The sequence below is a fragment of the Chanos chanos genome, chromosome 5, assembly GCF_902362185.1.
Source record: "Chanos chanos chromosome 5, fChaCha1.1, whole genome shotgun sequence".
Classification (NCBI taxonomy): Eukaryota; Metazoa; Chordata; class Actinopteri; order Gonorynchiformes; family Chanidae; genus Chanos; species Chanos chanos.
The window spans coordinates 27,377,097-27,398,100 of NC_044499.1; the positions used below are offsets into that span (position 1 = coordinate 27,377,097).

A 21,004-nucleotide genomic window follows, 5' to 3' on the forward strand; every position below is an offset into this window, starting at 1 on the left:
AGTCAGCAATCACAAAAATACAGAAAAGATTTTAAGATAAATGTTGAAGAGCATCTACTGAGTTTTCGCAAACCGGTGAATTAGACTACAATAGGCCATTGTCTATGACAGCGGCTGCTTTAACTGCCACCGCCCGCAAATAACCTACTGGTAAGTACGCGTCACCGCTTACTGCTCTCTGGGAAAGAGAGTTCTCATTGCCTACTGAATAAACTCGAACTGTATGTCAACAACATGCCGGCCGCCAATAAATTGCTCCTGGAGGAAGCCTTACAGGATAGTCCTCAGGTATATTCCATGCTTATATGTAGCATCGTTTTTAAAAGAACCCTCTATGCTCAAGTGCTTACTTAGTACGTGTCCCGAGCAGACTGTATTTTAGGTTTATTGACCAGACCAGACTGAGGCTGCTGCTGTGCTATGTCGTGCCGTAATCCTGCTTTGTGTGGGATAAATTCAAACTACGTTAAGTAAGTAAAGATAGTATAAAAATATTCTAATGCTGCATCTTATATATAACTAGAGATACGCTTAATATATGAATTTTCATATTAGCAACACTATCGCCTCCGTAGCATCCCATAGCGCCGTTGTTTACGAAATTACAATTAATAGTGGAGCTATTGCAGTCGCGTTGCTGTTAATGTCATAAGTAACACTTAGCTGATTTTGCCTCCGTCTCTCAAGAGTCTTGAACTGCATTCGTTAGATTGCTCCATCATGAGGCCTGTATGAAGTTCATGTTGTGGGAGGGGTTACATGTATTGGAGTCCATTGAAATTAAGCCACCGAAAGATGCATCTGTGTTGCCTAATGCAAAGCGAACCTACTTTTATCTGCCATAGATAGAGCAGTCACCGAAGAGACTCTCTCTCGTGTTTCTGTACGACGAATTAATCATTGTGTCGAAACAACAAGTTATGTTTACGAGAAATACATAATTGGCCTATTCTGAGACTGCAGCGAATTATTAGAAACATTTGACTGTTTCTTATTTCAATTACAAAGGCAAGAATCGGAAGCTATAAGGTGGCCAAGTCTAATGTAAGGTTTTCTCCACAAGGAATGGTTATTAGTGCGGTGTTGTGCACGTTCGTGTAGGCTATCCAGCCTGTGACTCATACGCGAACCTTTCAACAGAGAAAGACAACCACGAGCCTACTTTAGTCTGCAATCGCTACCAGCGGAATATATATTTTTTTATTGTGTTTTCTTGTTTGTATTCAATCAGTGAATGACTTTCACCACGTGTGGAAAGTAGCAAGTGGGACCCCATGTTTTGAGCACTATTTAACACCAGCCCTCTCAGGAATTTCACTTCTTTCGAACTAAATTTGCGTCCTAGAAACAAAGGATCTCCCGGAATTGTGTGTCAGATGTCATGCCATAATTGTAATGGCTACAACTGTTACTTTTCCAAACACTTTTTCTGCACATTTACGTCCAGGTGTTTGTCATTCAGCCGCACCTAAGCCATCTTGACTCACCTGTTCTTGAAGAAAAGAAATATGACACGGATACTAATTTACTAAATTTAGGTTTAGCCAAGACAATATAATGTTGAAGAAATCTTCTTACAGAAAAATTGCATTAAACCGTAATAACGTTCTCATAACGTGTCTAAACATGTTTGACAGACTAATAGACCTCCTTTGTCCATTAGCATTAGCATTAATAAAGCGCAGCATGGCCAGTTTAAGGTTTTTTTGTTTTTCTCAATATTTACTCTTACTCAATATGTTATTATTGCAGTTACAAAAAAGTGCAAAAGTAGACATCTATTCATTTCAAGTGAATACACGCTGAGCTACAATAAACGTAATTAATAAAACTAAATTAATGAGTTAGTGTACTCTGGAATCAACTGTATGTAACCTCACATGTTTTTGAGCTCATCTAGCTTTACTTCAATGTAGGTGCTCCTTTTTTGGTGATAAAGTAAGCTTACACATTACGCATTTACATGAGCTCCTGGTGGTCTTAATGTTAGTGGAAATGTCAGGGTTTAATGTAATGTTCTGTGCTGAATTTCCATGGCAAACCAACATTTAACATTTTTTTCAACTTCATAGCAGAACTTGTGAATGTATGTAACAGAAAATAATGATATTTCTAAAATTAAAAGTTTGAATTAATTCCACTTTTATGACATCATCAAGTCCATAATACAGTATACATTTTCATTCATCTTTGCATTTTTGTCCTGTTCCTGTGACTGTAATTGAACACCATAAGAACACCACACATTAAATTAAGCTTAAGTTTCAAAAGCATAGAAAAGCACAAATAACCCATGACATAGTTCACTTAATGATTGTGATACAAATGTGGACAAAGAAGGTGAATTTATGCTAAGGAGAGGGGCTGTTTGCACTGAAATTGGAGCTAACTGTTTCTAAAAATACCAGCAAGTCTTATGTTGTGTGTATGTGTCTGTGTCACTTTTGTGTATTGTTCGTGCTCTCAGACCCGGTCCTTGCTTAGTGTGTTTGAGGAGGACGCTGGGACCCTCACAAGCTACACCAATCAATTGTTGGAGTCAATGCAGAGGGTGTTTGGAGCCCAGGTACAATTTCTCTCTATACACAGATTGTTGACACACTCACATCGAGTTTTCCTGCTGCTGTCATAAAAGTCTGAAACATTGTTTCTTTTGGATATGTATGTGTGATGTGTGTTGTGCTGTTATTGATTAACTGTATCGGTTGTGTTTGGTTTTAGAATGAGATGGCACTTGCCACTGAGCAGCTCTCCAAGCAGCTGCTGGAGTATGAGAAGCAGGTGGGCCCAGGCACTCATCTGTGAGAAATAACACGATCTTGTCACTGAAAGACAAAGAAAAACCACTATTATGGCTTCCTACTCTTTTAAGTACAGTTAAGCCACTCATGGAGGAGTCAGGGTTTTCAGACCATCTTTCACCTGATTCATAAACCACAAGCAATCCATTAGATTGCACAGATTGAAATATTAGTGACTAATTATTCCTCATATTTACAACAGAAGATGAAAACTGATATGGTAAAAATAAAAGAAGAATCTTATTGAAAAAGTGAAAGACAGTGTACTCTTTGACTCCATCATTTATCATCCGAGCTCAAACAGCTTCACTCATACCTACAAAGACCATGAGGACAGTGACAACACCAAAATACGTTTCTGTATACATTTTTGCACATTATCCCATAACAAAGATGAAAGCAGATCTAGAATGAGAGCAGATCTGTATTGGTAAAACACAAATATTTAGTACAGATATATTGTTGATGTCGCCGATGTATCCCCAACAACAACATTGACTTCTCAGAAGTTTTACTGAAGCAGCAGACCAAAAATATGCAGAAACACAGAATTGCCTGGAATAAAACAAAGAATCAAAGAATTGCTTGCAATAAGAGCACCATATTTTGTTTATTTATCATGTCATTTTATTTTGTACACTGATTTTATCACAGACTTCTAGGAAAAGTCATGGAAAGCCTTAGCTGAAAGCTTACACATTACGCATTTACATGAGCTCCTGGTGGTCTTAATGTTAGTGGAAATGTCAGGGTTTAATGTAATGTTCTGTGCTGAATTTTTTCAGCAACTTTGACTTCAGAGACTGAGTTTGGATAAGGAGTAATTGGCTGGACTGATGTTACTGTGCTGTGTCTTGCAGAATTTTGCCCTGGGTAAGGGAGATGAGGAGGTTATCACCACGCTGCAACACTTTGCCAAAACAGTGGAAGAGGTACGGATAACATCAAATTAAAACCTTCATAAAGAGTTCCTTCATTGACTTGTGAATTAATTTTTTTACCTACTGCTTGGCCTTTGTAAGCACTAGTCATCTGAAGCTGAAGGGTTCATGCTTACCAGGACTGTTTTCCCACTTGGTTTAGTCGAAGCTTATCAGCCAAAGGCAAGGGAGATGTATATGGCTAACTGGTTCTGATGGATGATAGATGTTTATTGTGATATGAAAATTTCCCCCTCCATTCTGAATGTTTGTGTATGGCTGTTGTGGGGAGCTGTAGTGGAATGTTGTTGTTTAAGCATTGCATGTGTGTGTGTGTGTGTGGACAGCTGGCAAACTCAGTTGGCGGTAGGTAGAGATTACATTCTGGGCTAGCCGGGCTAGGGTGGGTGGTTAAGCAGATGGCCCTTGTTGGCCAAGCTTTCAAGATCAGTTCACCTTTATGGAAGCCAAATAAACCAGTGTCGGCCAGGGCTTGACTAAACAAGTGCGCAGACAGGTGTTGGCTGGGGTTTGACCAAACCAATCTGCCACCTGCTCATGCCATTTATTTGTGGAGCTGTAAATTTCTGCATAGAATTTTCTGTCAGTAATATTCGTGTATTGTAAAAGAGTGATTCTAAGCAAATGTGCTATGTTGAATCTCAAAAAGCTTCACTGAGAACTCTGGCCAGTCATTAATGTTCCCTTAGTCATCTGACCAGTCAGAAGTTCTTCTAGTCTGTGGCTTTCCCACGAGTGCATTGTTCACAGCTGGTTCATTGTCTGTAGATTAATAACTTCTTTCTCTTGCAGTAATAACCTGTGTCCAATTAAAAGCTAAAATAGAGGAGCATACGCTTTCCTGATGTCTAGAAAAGGTGTATCCTCTGTAATATGTGTTCTGTGATCTGTTGTGACTCTGACTTGATTTTCTGTGGCATTTGATAAATGATGAGGTTTAGACATACTGTTTGATAGAAGCAAAGCAGTACAAGAAGATAACTTTGAAATACAGCAATCGGCTCTTTTATTCATATATAATGATTTCTGTATGTTGTTTTTTGTATATGGACAATATAGAGGTTATAATATGTAATGGTATCAGTCAGAATATTGTTCTTATTAAGCTTCTGATGTTTACTTCCAACTTCAAGCACAACCTATTCACATCACTGATATGCTAACTCAGTCTACCTATGCTCAAGCCTTTGCCTCCAGAGTTCCTTGAGTACATCTATTTAAGCTGCAAGTGTAGTTTCTCAGATCAGTGACCAGGTCCAAAAGGAATCTTACAATTTTACATTCACTCCACAGTGGGAAATGTGAAGGGAAATTAATATAACAATTGATGATAGCGGTTAAAATGGGGATATTTGTATTTGTGGGGTATTGTAAGGGTCTGTTTATGTTCTTCAGTCCAGTGTGGTAGTTTTAAACCAGTCTTTATCCCATCTTTTTGTTCAGTTGAATGCACTTCATTCTGAGCTGGCTACGCAGATGGCGGACAGGATGGTGTTTCCTATGATCCAGTTCAGAGAGAAAGACCTCACAGGTACGACACTTTCTGTAGCCGGAAGTAGATTTTTTTAAGAATTGCGTATGTGTCCATTCAAGCTTCTTTGCTCTTAGGTGGCACAACAGTGTGGAGTACCGAGAGTGCCAAGACAAAAATAAATAAATAAAATAAAGAGTAAATGAAATATTTTATTAAAAAGGAAATAAATGCACAAGACAAGTATACTGATCGAAAATGAATACATTTGGAATTTCAGGAAAACATTCATTTGGTCATATACTTACTCATTTTGTCTTATAGTCATATACTTACTCATTTAGTCTGTAGAGGTGGATCTCCACACAGGGACACTGCACTATCAATAAGTGCTGTTCTCTAATTCAAGCAGTGGCTTCTCACTGATGGAAAATGAGTAATTGGATTAATGGGGAAGCTCAGCCCCTCATAACCCTTACTGCAGCATTTGACATTACCTCAGATAGGGTTCGAAACTGTAGATTAGTTGTTTTAGTTGTTGTTTTTTCGTTATGACTCTAAATGCATTCAAATTACCTGGGGTTACGGTGTCATGAATGATTGGCAGTTTTTGACAGTGAACAGCCAAATATGCCGTGTAAAATATGGTACAAGCTATTGCATACATATAGAATATATACACTTTCTCACAGGCATTGTTATGTCAGACCATCTGCTAGACAGGACATAAAGCCATTTTCATGAGGTCTGCTGCACATACTTAGCAAATATCAAAATGCAATCAACAAAAAATATTGACCTACTGAAAAAAAAAAAGTTTCAGATCAATTACTGAAAACAGGCAATGTACTAAAAAGAGTCCATTGTAGCATATACCCTTACATCAGCTCCCCTGTGAGACTCATAGTAGTTTTTCTTACATAGACAATATCAGCATAGACAATATCCAACAATAATTAGCAGAGGAATCGCTAAAAAAGACCAGATATCTAAAAAACACGTAAATAAATAAATATGTGCATTCATAGGTCCCTTTATTGATTTTTCACTGTTTGTACTGGGTGCAATGAGGGTGTGATGTGGATGTGATGTGGGTGTGATGATGAGGTTGTGATGAGGTTATTGTGAGGGTATGGTGAGGGTGTGATGTGGGTGCGATATGGGTACGATGAGGGTGTAATGTGGGTGTGATGTGGGTGTGATGTGGGTGTGATGAGTGTGTGATGTGGGTGTGATGAGGGTGTGATGAGGGTGAGATATGGGTGTGTTGTGAATATGATGTAGATGTGATGTGGATGTTATGTGTCAGCTAAATAAATGTAATGTAAAATGAAATGTAATGTTATGAGGATCTGATGAAGATGTGATATGGATGTGATGTGGATGTGATGTTATGTGGATGTGAGGTCATGTGGGTGTGGCATGGATGTCTATGTATCTATGTGTGTCTGTGATTGATTTGCAGTTAAAGTTTGATTGCAGACTTGTATCTGAGGAAAAAAAACAACAACAACAATTTCTGTGCCTTTTCAGAGATAAGCACACTGAAAGAAATATTTGGAATAGCCAGTGATGGTAAGTTAAAAGCTGCTTTTCCTTAAATTTGTCATCTATATTCTCAGAGTCATTAATCACAGCCAGAGATTCTCTTGTGTCTGTTCATGGTGCATGAAATCTAAAGAGTTTCGAACACTGCCAATATCAACCCCCCGCCACACACACGCACACGCACATGCACACAACACCCACATGTATGTCCCCAGAGCACGAGGGAGCCATGGTGAAATACAGCCGCCTGCCTAAGAAGAAGGAAAATGAAAAGGTAAGCATGAACATCAGATCAAGGGTGTTTTTTTTTGTTTTGTTTTTTTTTTTGACTGTTTAAATGCAGACAACTTAGTAGTAAAACATGTCTGAAGCACAAATACTCCATAAAATTACTGGAGTTGAAAACAAGAGATACTAAATATATATAATGACCTAAAACAGCTTTACTGAAGTGTTCACTATAGACTCAGTCCTCAGCACTGCCAGAATAACACTGCCTCTGATCACAAGTTTCTCCTCAGCCTTTTTTGGCAAATCATGTATGTCATTGTGTGTTTGTTTGTTTTGTGTGCAGATGAAAGCGGAGGTGGTTAAAGAGGTTGCTTACTCCAGGAGGAAGCAGCACCAGGCAGCCATGCAGTACTACTGTGCTTTGAATGCTCTACAATACCGTAAGAGAGTGGCAATGCTGGAGCCTATGCTGGGATACACGCATGCCCAGGTTAGAGGAGTCAAAGGCTGCTTACACTCGCCCTCACATTCTGTTCTTAGTTGCCGCATCATCTGCTATCATTTCTTTCATCCTCTGAGATGATCAGTGAGGTATAGCCCTGGCCACTCAGTTTGTCTATTACGCTACATTAGGGTTGGGCGGTATCAAGGTATTGTGGTATACCGGGGTATCTAGAAATACCAAAGGTATGAGTTTCAATATCATCAAAAATGTAGACGCTTCTCTTTTTTGATATGGAGATGCTGTGTTGAGGCGAGGTATTGTAGTGCACAGCAGCGCCACCAGAGGTCAGTCTACTGGTAACAAAGATGGTGAGTGCAAGTGGTATGGCTAGTAAAAAAGAAAAATGTTTCTGCCCCCGTTTGGGAGTATTTTGGGTTTTGTCCCGATGATAAAGGTGAGCCAGCCAATTCGGATGAAGTTATGTGTACTATTTGCTATTTTTTTATAAAAATATAAAATGAAATGAATGTATTACAACAGGGAACTTACCCTATAGAAATATTATTTGTGGTGATCACTCACACACAGGGCTGATATTTAATATAAGTCACGGCGATCTTGCCCATGATTGTATGTGGTTATATTCACGCTGCTGTTTGTAGATTGGTTAACTATGTTTCCCATACATCCTAGGGGGTAATTACATTGTGTGCTGTGACAATGAGGATGTGGAGTGGTGTTGAAGTAAACGAAGGGTGATCTTTCAAACTCTTCAAAAAGGAGTTGTCTCTGTGTTTCCCTAATGCTCAGCTTTCACACTGGTGACCCTGTTTACGCTCGGACGATTCCTTAGTGAACAGTGCATGATGGCTAACGCAGTTTCGCTCAAATTTCTCCTAGCTTATCAATTAAATGTGACTAGATATGGAATTATGAAAATATTGCCAAATACAACTTTATCAGATGACTTCTTCCAACTACAAAACCAGTTTATAAGCCACTTGATTTTATTCTACTGCCAGTCTGCCACCACCACCCACACGTCATCTCTGTTCAGCCCACTGATCGGTGCCCGCCGCGGCAGTCTGATCGGGTCTTCCAGCAGGGTATGCTGAATCTATGGAAGAAGGGCGCTCGTTTCCTATCTATTCATTATTCTATGTGCCATAAGTATTTAAACCCAGCAAGACCTGTCTAAGTAGGCTAATTGCATATTAGACACACAGCATTATAGGCTAGACAATATCGTATGCTACGAATTCTATCACCAGCGGCCGTTTTTTTTTTTTTTTTTAATAACACAAATGCTGTCATATACCGTCATATACCGCATACCTCAGTAAAATGTCTGGAAGGTATGACAGTATGAAAAAACAGATACCGCCCAAGCCTACGCTACATATTGCCTGCCTTACCATGAACAAAATGTGATTACTCAGTATTTATTTTTGTGTTGTAGGTGTCTCTTAATGTGGTTTGACAGCAGTCTGCTGGCTAATAATACATAAAAGTGGTTTATTCTACACCTTATCTACCATTCAGTATGTCTCAAATGTCCATTTGATATTGGGCTGATCACCATTAATCCTGTTTTTAAAAATGATTTTACTGATGTAAAAATGATTTTATCGCTTCCGCTAAAAAAATAGTTCCATAGCAGCGGTCTGTTATTCATAGCCGCGGTCTGCTATTCAGAAATAACAGACCGTAGAATGCCGTAATTGACCAGTCAGAATCAAGGATGTAATAATATGTAATTGCATGTAATAATACAAAATTAAGATGTTTAAGTGAAGCAATGTTGAACATATATTTCATCCATGAATTTTCGCAGCAGATTGCACTTTCACCAGATATTAGTGAAAACTAGTGAAATATTATATCTTACATAGAGTCTGAAGTGTTCTTGAAAGTATTTTGTCTTTAACTTTGAGTTTCTTCGTAGTTTATCTCCCTCATACTTTGAGGTTATCGCCATTTTATTTTCATGTATGTCTGATCATGTTTTAAACTGAACTCTCAAATGTAACATTTTTCAGTATGAAGGATGAAAAAATATTACCAGCAGACCAACTGGAAAGCCATGCCATGCTAAATTGATGAAAATTCTATAACATGACCAATCTACTGTATCAGTTACATCCTGTGAAATACTACATTGTTTGGGAAATATCACAACATTGGCTAAAAATCATTAGGATGAAAATCCTAACCAAGTCCACAGACAGTCATCATGTGGCTGATCATCATGTGGCTAATCATCATGTGGTTGATATCTGAGAACATGGCAGACCAATCCCCTCTATTTTAGGAAAAAAAATGTGTTGTAGAGTCCCCACAAGACTTCCATACCAGATGTGTCTGTCTGTTCTGTTCAGATAAACTTCTTCAAGAAAGGTATGGAACTGGTCTCCAAGAAGATGGATAGTTTTCTGGTCTCAGTCACCAGCATGACACAAAGGTGAGCTTTGATGTCATTTGATTGTAATCAACAGCTTCAGTACGGTCTTCTCGCTTCCCATCGCATTTTAATCATGGCTGAAGATCTTTGATTTGAACTATCCGCAGTAATATGTGTTTGACTGATGTTGTATTGTATCTTTCTCCAGGTTGAATATGGAGACTTTCAGGGCTTAAAATCAGATGTTTGTCGATTTCTGGATTATTTTTGTTTGACCTGCTACAGATTCTGACATTTACCCGATATACAAATGAACTTAGCAGATTAATTAAAAAGGGGATTTCCAGACCAGAAGTGTTGGCCGATACATTGGATGGTCGAAACATTTTTTTTTTTTTTTTCTGTTCTTGCTTTTTGCACAAAATCCCTTAAGGCTGTGATGCCAGTATTAAGATGAAAAAAGTATGAGTCATGCAGGAAAGGCACTTGCTGCATGTTAGCATGCCCACTACCGTCCTCTGTCCGAGAATTAGATTATACTCTTGAAACAGGTGATTTTTGATAAATAACAATTTCTGTACAGTTAAAAACTACAATGGACATATAGAGTGGGTAGTTCCCTCCTCAAAAAAATATTTGCCCTAGTCCTTATAATAAGGAGCTGCTGTGTTTCATAGCATGACACACTATGGTTCAGTGTCTCATCTCAATCAGAAATACTTTGTGTAAAATGAAGTTGTCTTGCAGTTACACTACCTACAAACCATCAGGGTCTAAGCAGGTTAAAATAATTACACTACCTACCAACCATCAAGGCCTGGAGGCTAAAATAGTCACATAACTCCTCCTGACTTCTGGAAGGTATTCACTAGAAAGCACTGACATAGTGATACAGTTCCTCACAAAAGATTACATTGCTTTTATTCGTTTCATATATTTGCAACATAATACTTCATCTATTACATCTATTTATTGGCTTTCTGTCTTGAGAATGGGTCTTGGTCTGTAATGAACTGTTTGAACTGACTAAGAGAAAGAACAAGAAATTTGAAGACACTTATGAATTATCAGTGAATATGGACTAATGAGTTAACTCAGATTCTGTTGTCTTCCTCAGTATTCAGGCTCAGCTGGATGCAGAGGCTGAGTCCATGCGCCTGTCTCAAAGAGAGCTTCTTTCTGTTGAGGATACAGTCTACATGCCAGACTGTGACCGTGACCCAGTCAACCGCACACTCATCCAGAAGGCTGGCTACCTCAACATCCGAAAGTATGTGCCACCTTTTTCTGCTCTCAATACAGCAACAAGAATATGCTCTTTAGGGCTCATATTGTAAAGTTAGGCCTAACTGACTACTAGGGAACCATGGATTTTTTTTTTTTTTTTCATCTCAGCTCTTGAAAGTAAACTTTTTTGTTGTTTTTGACACATCATGCCAAATCACAGGGAATGCATGTTCTTAGTACGAGAGAACATTCCACCCTATTCATTCTGTCAAGAATTAAGAGAAATGTTAATCATAAATTGAAGGCTTCTCTTTTTCTTTTCATTTCTCACCACAAGAAAATATATGCATTGTGCTTAACACAGCAGTGTTTTGCAACTAACCATTTTAAACAAAAGAAATGGTGTCATTACTCATGAATAAGATAAGTTATATTGAACTGTATGAATCAACATAAACAAATAAAGCAGATCTGATCTCTAGACATCTCTGAGCAGGAACTTGTTTTTCTCATATCAAAGTAGCCATGCATTGATCTGAAAAGGGTCATAGCAGATAACCATCATTACGCAGTCGTCATGGGCTTTGAATTGAGTTGCACAATGACAGTCCACAAACTGAGGACTCTTCTGCCTCATTTAAATCATTGATGTTGCAGTAATTGTATGTAAATCATGTTGTTGACAAAACTAACGACCCATTTCAGAAATACAGCTGGTTGTAAATGTGACACCAGAGTATTGGAGGCATTCAGTGTGAGTAGCCTTTCCTAAACCAGCCATTCTTCCACAGCAAAAATCCAGGGATAAGAAAGCAGAGAAAAAATCCAGATGAATATAAAAGTATGGAAATTACAATAACAGTCTGCTGCTGGATGAAAGAAAAGAAATCTTGTAGGTTTTTGTAGACTATAATTTTTCACCAAACAAGCAAACACTACATCCAGCCTGTGTTGGATTTATGGTTCAGTTACCTGACTGATTGAATATGCTATACTCAGACTGACCCAGGACAATGAAAGGCATCTATGTGTCCTCTTCATACTTACAGTAAAACTGGCCTAGTCACCACTGCCTGGGATCGGCTCTTCTTCTTCAGCCAGGGTGGCAATCTGATGTGTCAGCCACGAGGTGCAGTGGCTGGGGGTATGGTCCTGGACCTGGACAACAGCTCCGTCATGGCTGTGGAGTGTGAGGACAGACGTTACTGCTTTCAGATTACTTCTCCCAATGGTAAAACGTACGTCAGAGAGGCCAGCTGGAAACAAAGAGTCCGTCACAAAAATAGGATGCTTTTTCTGCTCAGCTGCCGCTACTGCTTTTACTACTAATATAGATTCATCTGAGTAGTCTTTTATCTAGTATCCTTACCGACAAAAATCACATCCGAACATTTCAAGATCAAAGTAAGTCTGCATCAGTAAAACTATGCATGCCTTAGAGTTCTGTGTATTTATAAAGTTATCTGTCATTTTTAACATCTGATTTGACTGACAAAACATCAACAAGAAATAGTCTATGGATATAGTAGTCTTAGGAGCTTAATAGACAGGACAAATGTCAAGTTTAAAGAGCCAGACACAACACTTAATGCAGAGTGGCATATGCTGCTGAACACTTTCTGCCCAGGTACCCTGCCATGGGCTTGTCTTTGACATAGTTATCTTCTACCAAATATTTCCATATAATTCTGTATGCATCTTCTATCGTTAAGAAAAATAAAAAATATGTTCACTGTCTCTTATTTTAAGAAAGATAATTCATTGTACACTTGAAAACCATTTGTAAATGTAGTTAGTAACTCCAAAATGTCAAGCAGCAACCCACATTCCTTTAAAAACTGCTGTGTTTCTACCTTTGGTCAAACTTCTCACAGTGCTAAAGAGATCCCAGCATGAAGATATGACTCGGCCCATATGTGATATGTGTTCTATATGTTATACACAGTATATATTATGTAGTATATTAGTGTATGTTATGGAAGGTATTTCATCGGTAAGTGAAGCCTTTAAAAGCATGGTGACCAATAGTCTTTATCTCTAATCTGGAGACTAAACTCTCTGTTCATGAATCATTTCTTCCTTAAAGTCGTTATTGTACTGTTTACAAAATAGAATGGCCAAAGACTGAATGTGACCTTAAATGAAATCAATTCTGAAGCAATATATGCAACATATGAAAGCTCTGTTCAGAAAATAATATCTGGAATTATAGCCACACTAAGTGACTGTTTTTGAGGAAAACTAACACGGTTTAAAACTTTAATTCATTTTAAATTCAGTTACCACTTTATGTTCAATTCATCATGTCAGGAATCATGGAAAACAATCAGCATTTTCAGCATCAGTATCAGAAAATATTTTGATTTATTTTGGTTTTCCCTGTCTTACCCAGAGTTTGAGTTCTATATAGAGGTACATATTATATACGTACATGAACATATATGTGTACTTCATGTACAACAGTGTTGGTGTTTAAAGTTTTCTTGTCTTTTATTCCAAGGTCTATAATTCTTCAAGCAGAGAGCAAAAGAGAATATGAAGAGGTGTGTGTAATAATGATTTAAGAACAATCATATTCACAATGAAAAAAAAAAAAAGAAAAGAAAAGAAAAACAAGATTTCTGTATAGGTAAATGGTTCTCCAAGATAACAGAAGATTTAGTTTTGATGAAACATCTCTGATGATGTGAAATTTAGTTTTGATGAAATGTCTCTGTGATCATTTGAGACTTGGTTTTGATGTAAAATCATAGTGATAATATGACATTTAGTTTTGATGCAACATCTCTGTTATGATGGGAGATTTAGTTTTTATGAAATATCTCTGTGATCATTTGAGAACTGTGTAAATGAAATGTCACAATGATAGTGTGGGATTTAGTTTTGATGAAATATCTCTGTGATAATGTGAGATTTAGTTTTGATGAAACATTTATGTGATGCGGTGATAGTTGGTTTTGATGAAACGTGTCTGTGATGATGGGAGATTTAGTTTTGATGAAACATGTCTGTGATATTTTGAGACTTGGTTTTGATGAAATATCTCTGATAAGGTGAGAGTTGGTTTTGATGAAACATCTCTGTATCATTCCACAGTGGATCTGCACACTGAACAACATTTCAAGACAGATTTACCTCACTGAGAACCCTGAGGTATGCCTTCACACACACACACACACACACACACACACACACACACACACACATACACACACACACACACACACAGTGACAAACCTCACCAAGCAGTGACGAACCTCAACACAGAGTCCAATTAATCATTTCCTTTGAACCTGGTTTTACTGAAAGAGACTGTATGTTTGCAGCTGGCTCTACTGAAACAGCCTGTGTACTCTGAGCCATGTCATAATCAGTCTCAGCAATTAATATGATTTCTCAATTTTTGTCCGAGTGTATTTTTTCATCTTTTCATGTTTGTGTGCTGGTTTTTGCACATCTTCTCTGGGACATATCTGCAATACTACTAAACAAGACTGAGCTACAGACGGGTGTCAAATTAAAGGAAAAACCTTAATGAGTGGAGAAAAATAATGAATGCAGATGCTTCCACTCAGGTGTACTGCGTGGTATAATTAAGCAATTAAAATCCAGTCATGTTCTGTGGCATATATAAAAATGCTGAGAAGGCTCAGTTTATCTTGATTTTGGATCAAGATGGCAATAGGAAAAGATCAAGTGACTTTGAAAGAGAGTTCATTGTTCGGGGACGGATGGCAGGAGCTTCAGTCACAAAAGCCCCTTTCACAAGTGCACTGCAACCCTAAAATAATCTAGACTAACCAGAGGGGCTGTATGTGTGAACGCAAATATACGAATCAGTCGGATTGGATCCTAAACGGACTTTATTCTACCAGCCCCCTAGTCCAAAGTCTGTTGTATGTTCAATTGAGTCCATGTGGGAATAGAGCAGATTATAGTTCGGAGAATGCACAATGAGCAAGTGGGCGTGTTGATGCCATTTTTAACATGTGACTGGCGTGAAACCGGGAGAACACAAACATCCGAGGGTGAAGAAGAAGGGTCATTTACATGAGGACGCCAACGAAAATGTCTAACTGGCGAAACAATTAGATTCAGGAACCTCTGTCGGTAACAGCTGACACCGAAATCATCAGACAAAAGTTGGCAGCCTCGTCTGGCATTTTCAATGTGTTGTAAACAAAACACTATGATGTTCACATTGTACTTTTTGCATCATGTCCTGCCTCCTGCAAGCTCTACCCAGGTGCTATCCCTCGCCTAAACCAAACGGAGTATATCGAGTAGGTGAGAAGGCATCTGACACTGACAGTCTCCTGTTGTGTGCTACATGTGTGAAAGGTCAACTTCGGACAAAATGCAAACTTGATTCTATGGACATAGTCCATAGTGCATATGTGAAAACAGCTAAAGACTGTTCAACTTGCTAGTGTTTCAATAGGAACAGTGACTAAAGTGACATCTGCATTTAGTTGTATGAGAAAGATGTCAGTACATACGGTCAGAAATTGTGGTCGAGAGCGTACATTTGATGACCGTGATGCTCGTGCTGTGTCAGCAAGTCCATTGACAGTCCATTGACAATTACATACAGAGGGATATTACAGTATGGTTGCAGTGCATAAACCCCTCATTACAAAAATGAATTTACATTTGAGAGTTTAGTGGCGTGAAAACCATAGGCACTGGTCTACAGAGATGTGGGGGAAAAGTGACATGGTCTTTAAGAACTGCTCTGCGATCTGCCCAACAGAGACATGGCTGGATGAGTCTATCCCGGATTCGGTAGTGTCCCCTCCTGGCTTCACAACATTCGGGGCTGAAAGGTCAGAGGCTCTTAGCCAAAAATTGGAGGTGGAATATGCTTCATGATCAGTGATCACTGGCGTAACAACTCCACTCTTCTTCATAAGCACTGTTGTGACTGTCAAATGCAGACCATACTACCTCCCAAAAGAGTTCACGTCAGGGATCCTAGCAGGAGTCTAGATTCCACCTACACAGGTACCGGAGACCAGCGACCAGGTCATTAATGAGCTAGTGCGACATATTTCCGACTCTTTTTAGTGAGTCATGTAAAACCTTGGACGAATACACAGACACGGTGACATCATGCATAGACTTTTGTCAGAACATCTGCATACCTTTTAAATCTATGACATCATGTGGCAACAATAAACCCTGGTTCTCACATGGTCTAATTGAATTGTGGATAAGGAAAAACACTGCATTAAAAGTGGGGATATGGAAAAATACAAGCAGAAAAATATGAACTCTGATCCGCAATAAGGAAAGCAAAAACATCTTATGCCAAAAAAACTAGAGGGCACATTTGTTCCCAGACAGTTGAGTCAGTTCCTCCGGACACAACATTTAGTGGGAGAAACATTTAATGAGGGGCGGCACGGTGGGTAGCGCTGTTGCCTCACAGCATGAAGGTCTCGGGTTCGATTCCCGGGTTCGATTCCCAGGGTCCTTTCTGTGTGGAGTTTGCATGTCCTCCCCGTGTCTGCGTGGATTTCCTCCGGGAGCTCCGGTTTCCTCCCACAGTCCAAAGACATGCAGGTTAGGTGAATTCATACCCCTAGGTATGAATGTGTGTTTGTCTGTGTGTCTGCCCTGCAATGGACTGGTGACCTGTCCAGAGTGTTTCCCCGCCTTTCGCCCTATTAGCTCTGGGATAGGCTCCAGCACCCCCCCCCCCCCCCCCGACCCTAATGAGGATAAGCGGCTTAGATAATGAGTGAGTGAACATTTCATGACTCATCCACGTGACTTTGTCAGTCTCAGCTGACTGCAATACACCTGGTCTTATCTACAATCATCGCCCATATAGGATCTTATGACCTCAACTGGAGGTAGATTTCAAAACCCTTATAAACGCACTACTTGACTCCGGGAAACAATGCATCACCTCTGGTCCCATTCCCTTGGTCTGTTTTGGAGACATATCACATTTGCCATTTACATGTCTGACTAAAGGGCTACTGTAGTGCATTAAATGTACCATTTGCGGATAACTTCACAAGCTTCTGGAAAAGATGTTACTTGTTCGCACAGGATGGATGGCATTTAAATAGTGCCAGAACAAGTTTATTAGCCAGCAATATTGAACTTGCGCTGCAATCTCACAAGACTTTGAACAATTGACGTATGATGAGTCCAATTCCAATAAATTCAGTTGTACAGCTGTGAACTTGTATCACATGAAAGATGCAGTTTTAATGATCCCAATTCCAACGCGGCATTTAGTATATTGTTTTTGACTCAGGCGGACACTGTTTCTACTGTCTTTAGGCCCATACTCCCTACCCACACTGTCATGCCTGTACCTCTGCACCGATGCCTTGCCTTTATCTCTCATTCTATCTATTACTACTTTTCAGAGAAAACGTAGTCCTAGGCTTAATGCTGGTTGCAATCTCAGTAACAGTGATCGATATGAAGTTGGACATAAATATCAACATGGCACTTCTGAATGTAAGATCACTCACAAATAAGAGTTTTTAATCAGTGATTTTATCTATGAAAAGAAATTGCATTTTATGTTTCTTGTGGAAACCTGGCTCAAGAATGATGGTACTGCAACACTTGTTGAAACTTGTCCTCCTAACTATGAACTACCTAACTAAGTTCTTTCAGTCAGTAATGTAGGACAAAAGAGGGAGTGGTATAGCTGTTATTTTCAGTTCAGTTCAGTTGTACTGAGATTGATTTAGGTAAGTGTTCATCCTTTGATTATTTAGCCATTGTGCTCAAACCTGAATCAATATGATTATTTTAACACTATACAGACCACCTAAGCAATTCTCAGTATTTCTTCCTGGATTATCTGAGTTTATGTCCGTCACTCTTACTAGTTATGAATGAATAATCCTCATAGGAGATATGAATATTAATAACAGTTCTGACTCGAAGGCTATGGAATGTATTAATCTCTTAGATAGCCTAGGCTTAACACAACATGTTACTGAAGCTACACATTGACTAGGTAACATACCAGGTAGTATCGCATGGGATAAGCATCTATAATGCCTCAGTGTCTGACATTGTTCTCTCTTATCCTTGCTGTGTGCTCTTTGATGCTCTGTTAAATATGGCTCGTAACAAAAGAGAATTCATAATTCAAAAACGCTTAGATGCTAGCCTCTTCCTCAGAATGTGAAAAATTTGCACAATTCTTTAGCAACAAAATAACAACTGTAAAAGCTGGTATTGTTAGGAACTCCAGTAACCCATATGATCTGCCCTGTAATAGGCTGGCAATTATGAGGAACTTTAGTAGCATCACTGAAGTAGAACTCTAAGATTGTAAGACAGAGTAAACTGTCAACTTGCTGTCTTGACCCTATCCTCACTAAATTCTTAAAAAAATGTCTCTCGCTTTCATAGTTAAGGCATCTTAATCTGCAATCAATGACAAGTTTATATGTAATGCATTAGCTAAATAGGCTATATACTGACATTGCGTTTAGTTCAAACAGAACTTGGTTAAAATTTGAGATCCCAATTTATCTCAAATGCTTGTATGCAACACATAAAAAAGTCGAGAACACAAGGGAAAAGCACTGCAGAGATAGTTTTACAAATTGTAGCTGAATAAAGAAAGTTATAAGTGTAATAGTGTTACCATTGTTGGGGAGAAGATGGTTGTTGGGACATATGGATAATGTGGTTGTTGGAAATAGTAAAAGAAAGTGCAGGGCTTGTCATCAAAGTGTCATACAATTGCATTTCGTTGTGTTGTAAGTGTTGAGGGTTGTTTTGTTGTAAGCACTCAAGGATCGCTGGTGTGGAGACTTTATACATGCATGTTGTTTTCTAGTTTCGTTCAGTTATTTTAAACAGCGATTGTCAATGACACATGTACATATGTAATGATAGTCACATCACGATTAGTTGAAATAAAGCTTAGTTTTTAAATGATCCGTAAAATAACAAGATACCATAATTCCACCATCACCTTTGTTAAGGCATCGTAACTGGTGAGAATGCAACATGATAGCCTACTGTAAAACTCATTATGCAACATATATTCAGAAGAAGAATGTACTCGTTTATAAAGTCAGTGCACTTTAATCAAATAAGAGTCTCAGTTCAGTCTCAGAAGTTCAGAATCGTAGCCAAATAAACTTTAATTTGTAGAGGTGGTCGGGTATTCCACCGTGTTTCGTCTGCTTCTGGATATCTGCCCCACACAGGGGTATGGTATGCACTCTAGTGGCAGATTTTCAAGTACTACAAGCATTCCCATTGTCTTCCGTTATATTCTGATATCATATTATATTGAATTTTTTTTATGGGCAGGGGTTTTGCCACCCACATCTGTAAACTTTATGACATAATCGCTTATACATAAGGCACAAACCTAGTGAATTTGGTGTAGATAGCGGTTACCATTTTGGAGTTATAGCTGTGGGAACTATAAAATCATGATGACCCATCCTCCAAAAGTTATGACCCCTCCTCCAAAAGTTTCCATGCACGAGTTCATGTCTTTCAAATTTGGTGCAAATTGGGCCTAAATTTCTATGAGTTTGGCCTGTGAGAAAAAGGGAAGGAAAAAGGAAAAAAAACAACAAACAAAGAATAGCAAGAGCAATATGCTTCCCGCATTGCATGCTGGGAAGCATAATTAACACATCTCTTGAGACTGGTAAATTCTCCAATGCATTTAAAACTGCTGTTGTGAAACTGCTATTGAAGAAACCAAATCTAGACTATAGTGTGCTAATTACAGACCTAGATCCAACTTACCCTTCATGAGTAAGATCCTTGAAGAAGTAGTTTTTAATCAGCTAAACCCATTTTTAAACAACAACATTTTAGAGAAGTTCCAGTAGGGTTTTAGATCTAGTCACAGTATAGAGACTGCTCTAGCAAAAATAGTCAGTGACCTTAGACTCAGTGCTGCTGCAAACAAGGTCTCAGTTCTTATTCTCTTAGATTTGAGCACTACATTTGACACACTTGACCACAGCATGCTAATCAATCGTCTAAAAAACTGGGTTGGTCTCTCTGTGCTTTTAACTGGTTCCAAACATACATTACAGGGAGACAACTTGACGTTAATCTTGGAGATCATGTATCAGAGAAATATGACATATCTTTAGGTGTTGCACAAGGAAGCTGTCTTGGTCCCCTTCTTTTTTCATTATATATGCTTCCGCTAGGTAATATCATCAGGGAACACAATGTTAACCTCCATAGCTATGCTGATGATACACAATTATACATTTCCATAGAGCCAAATGACATAAATGCATTATGCTCCCTGACTACCTGCTTATCTGCAATCACTGAATGGATGAGTAATAATTTTTTGAAAGTTGAATGAAGATAAGACAGAAATACTATTAGATGGCCCCAAATCCAAGAGAGATTCACTTTCTACCAGGCAAGGAAACTTGGGTCATTAAAATAAACTGGAAGTAACAAGTGTGGGTGTAATTTTAGACTCAGATTTAAGTTTCAAATCTGAAATAAGCAACATAGCAGCCTTCTTTCACCTAAGAAATATTGCCAAAGTACACCCATTTTTGATTCAACAGGATGCTGAGAAGCCTATTCATGCTTTTATTTCAAGTAGACTGGACTGCTGTAATGCTCTTTTTACCAGTCTTCCAAAAGAGTCAATTGAGAAAGTACAGCTTATCCAGAACTCTGCTGCTAGACTTTTAACGAAAACAAGGAAGAGAGAGCACATTACTCCTGTTTTAGCTACACTGCATTGGCTCCCTCTATGTTTGATTTTAAAGTCCTCCTACTTGTATACAAAGCTCTTAACGGTTTAGCACCCTCTTACATCACCAATTCTCTGTTATTTTATGTTCCTTCACGAGCCCTTAGGTCCCAAATAGCAGGTCTTTTAATCATTCCAAAAGTCCCCAAAAATAAAATTGGGGAAGCTGCCTTCATCTACTACGCACCTAAACCGTG

General features: G+C 38.7%; 1 protein-coding gene across 2 annotated transcripts in view; it reads left to right on the plus strand.

Moving 5' to 3' along the window:
• The first annotated feature begins 225 nt into the window (after positions 1 to 225).
• Positions 226 to 21,004, plus strand: part of appl2 (adaptor protein, phosphotyrosine interaction, PH domain and leucine zipper containing 2) — a 49,365-nt gene continuing 28,586 nt past the window's right edge. For both annotated transcript variants that reach the window (XM_030775483.1, XM_030775484.1), the window contains exons 1-13: positions 226 to 288; positions 2,468 to 2,566; positions 2,722 to 2,781; positions 3,662 to 3,733; positions 5,186 to 5,273; positions 6,747 to 6,788; positions 6,977 to 7,035; positions 7,336 to 7,482; positions 9,816 to 9,898; positions 10,956 to 11,108; positions 12,115 to 12,303; positions 13,566 to 13,608; positions 14,162 to 14,218. In XM_030775483.1, coding sequence (XP_030631343.1) covers positions 235 to 288; positions 2,468 to 2,566; positions 2,722 to 2,781; positions 3,662 to 3,733; positions 5,186 to 5,273; positions 6,747 to 6,788; positions 6,977 to 7,035; positions 7,336 to 7,482; positions 9,816 to 9,898; positions 10,956 to 11,108; positions 12,115 to 12,303; positions 13,566 to 13,608; positions 14,162 to 14,218 — 1,146 coding nt within the window. In that variant the 5' untranslated portion in view covers positions 226 to 234. The remainder of the gene's footprint in view (positions 289 to 2,467; positions 2,567 to 2,721; positions 2,782 to 3,661; positions 3,734 to 5,185; positions 5,274 to 6,746; positions 6,789 to 6,976; positions 7,036 to 7,335; positions 7,483 to 9,815; positions 9,899 to 10,955; positions 11,109 to 12,114; positions 12,304 to 13,565; positions 13,609 to 14,161; positions 14,219 to 21,004) is intronic.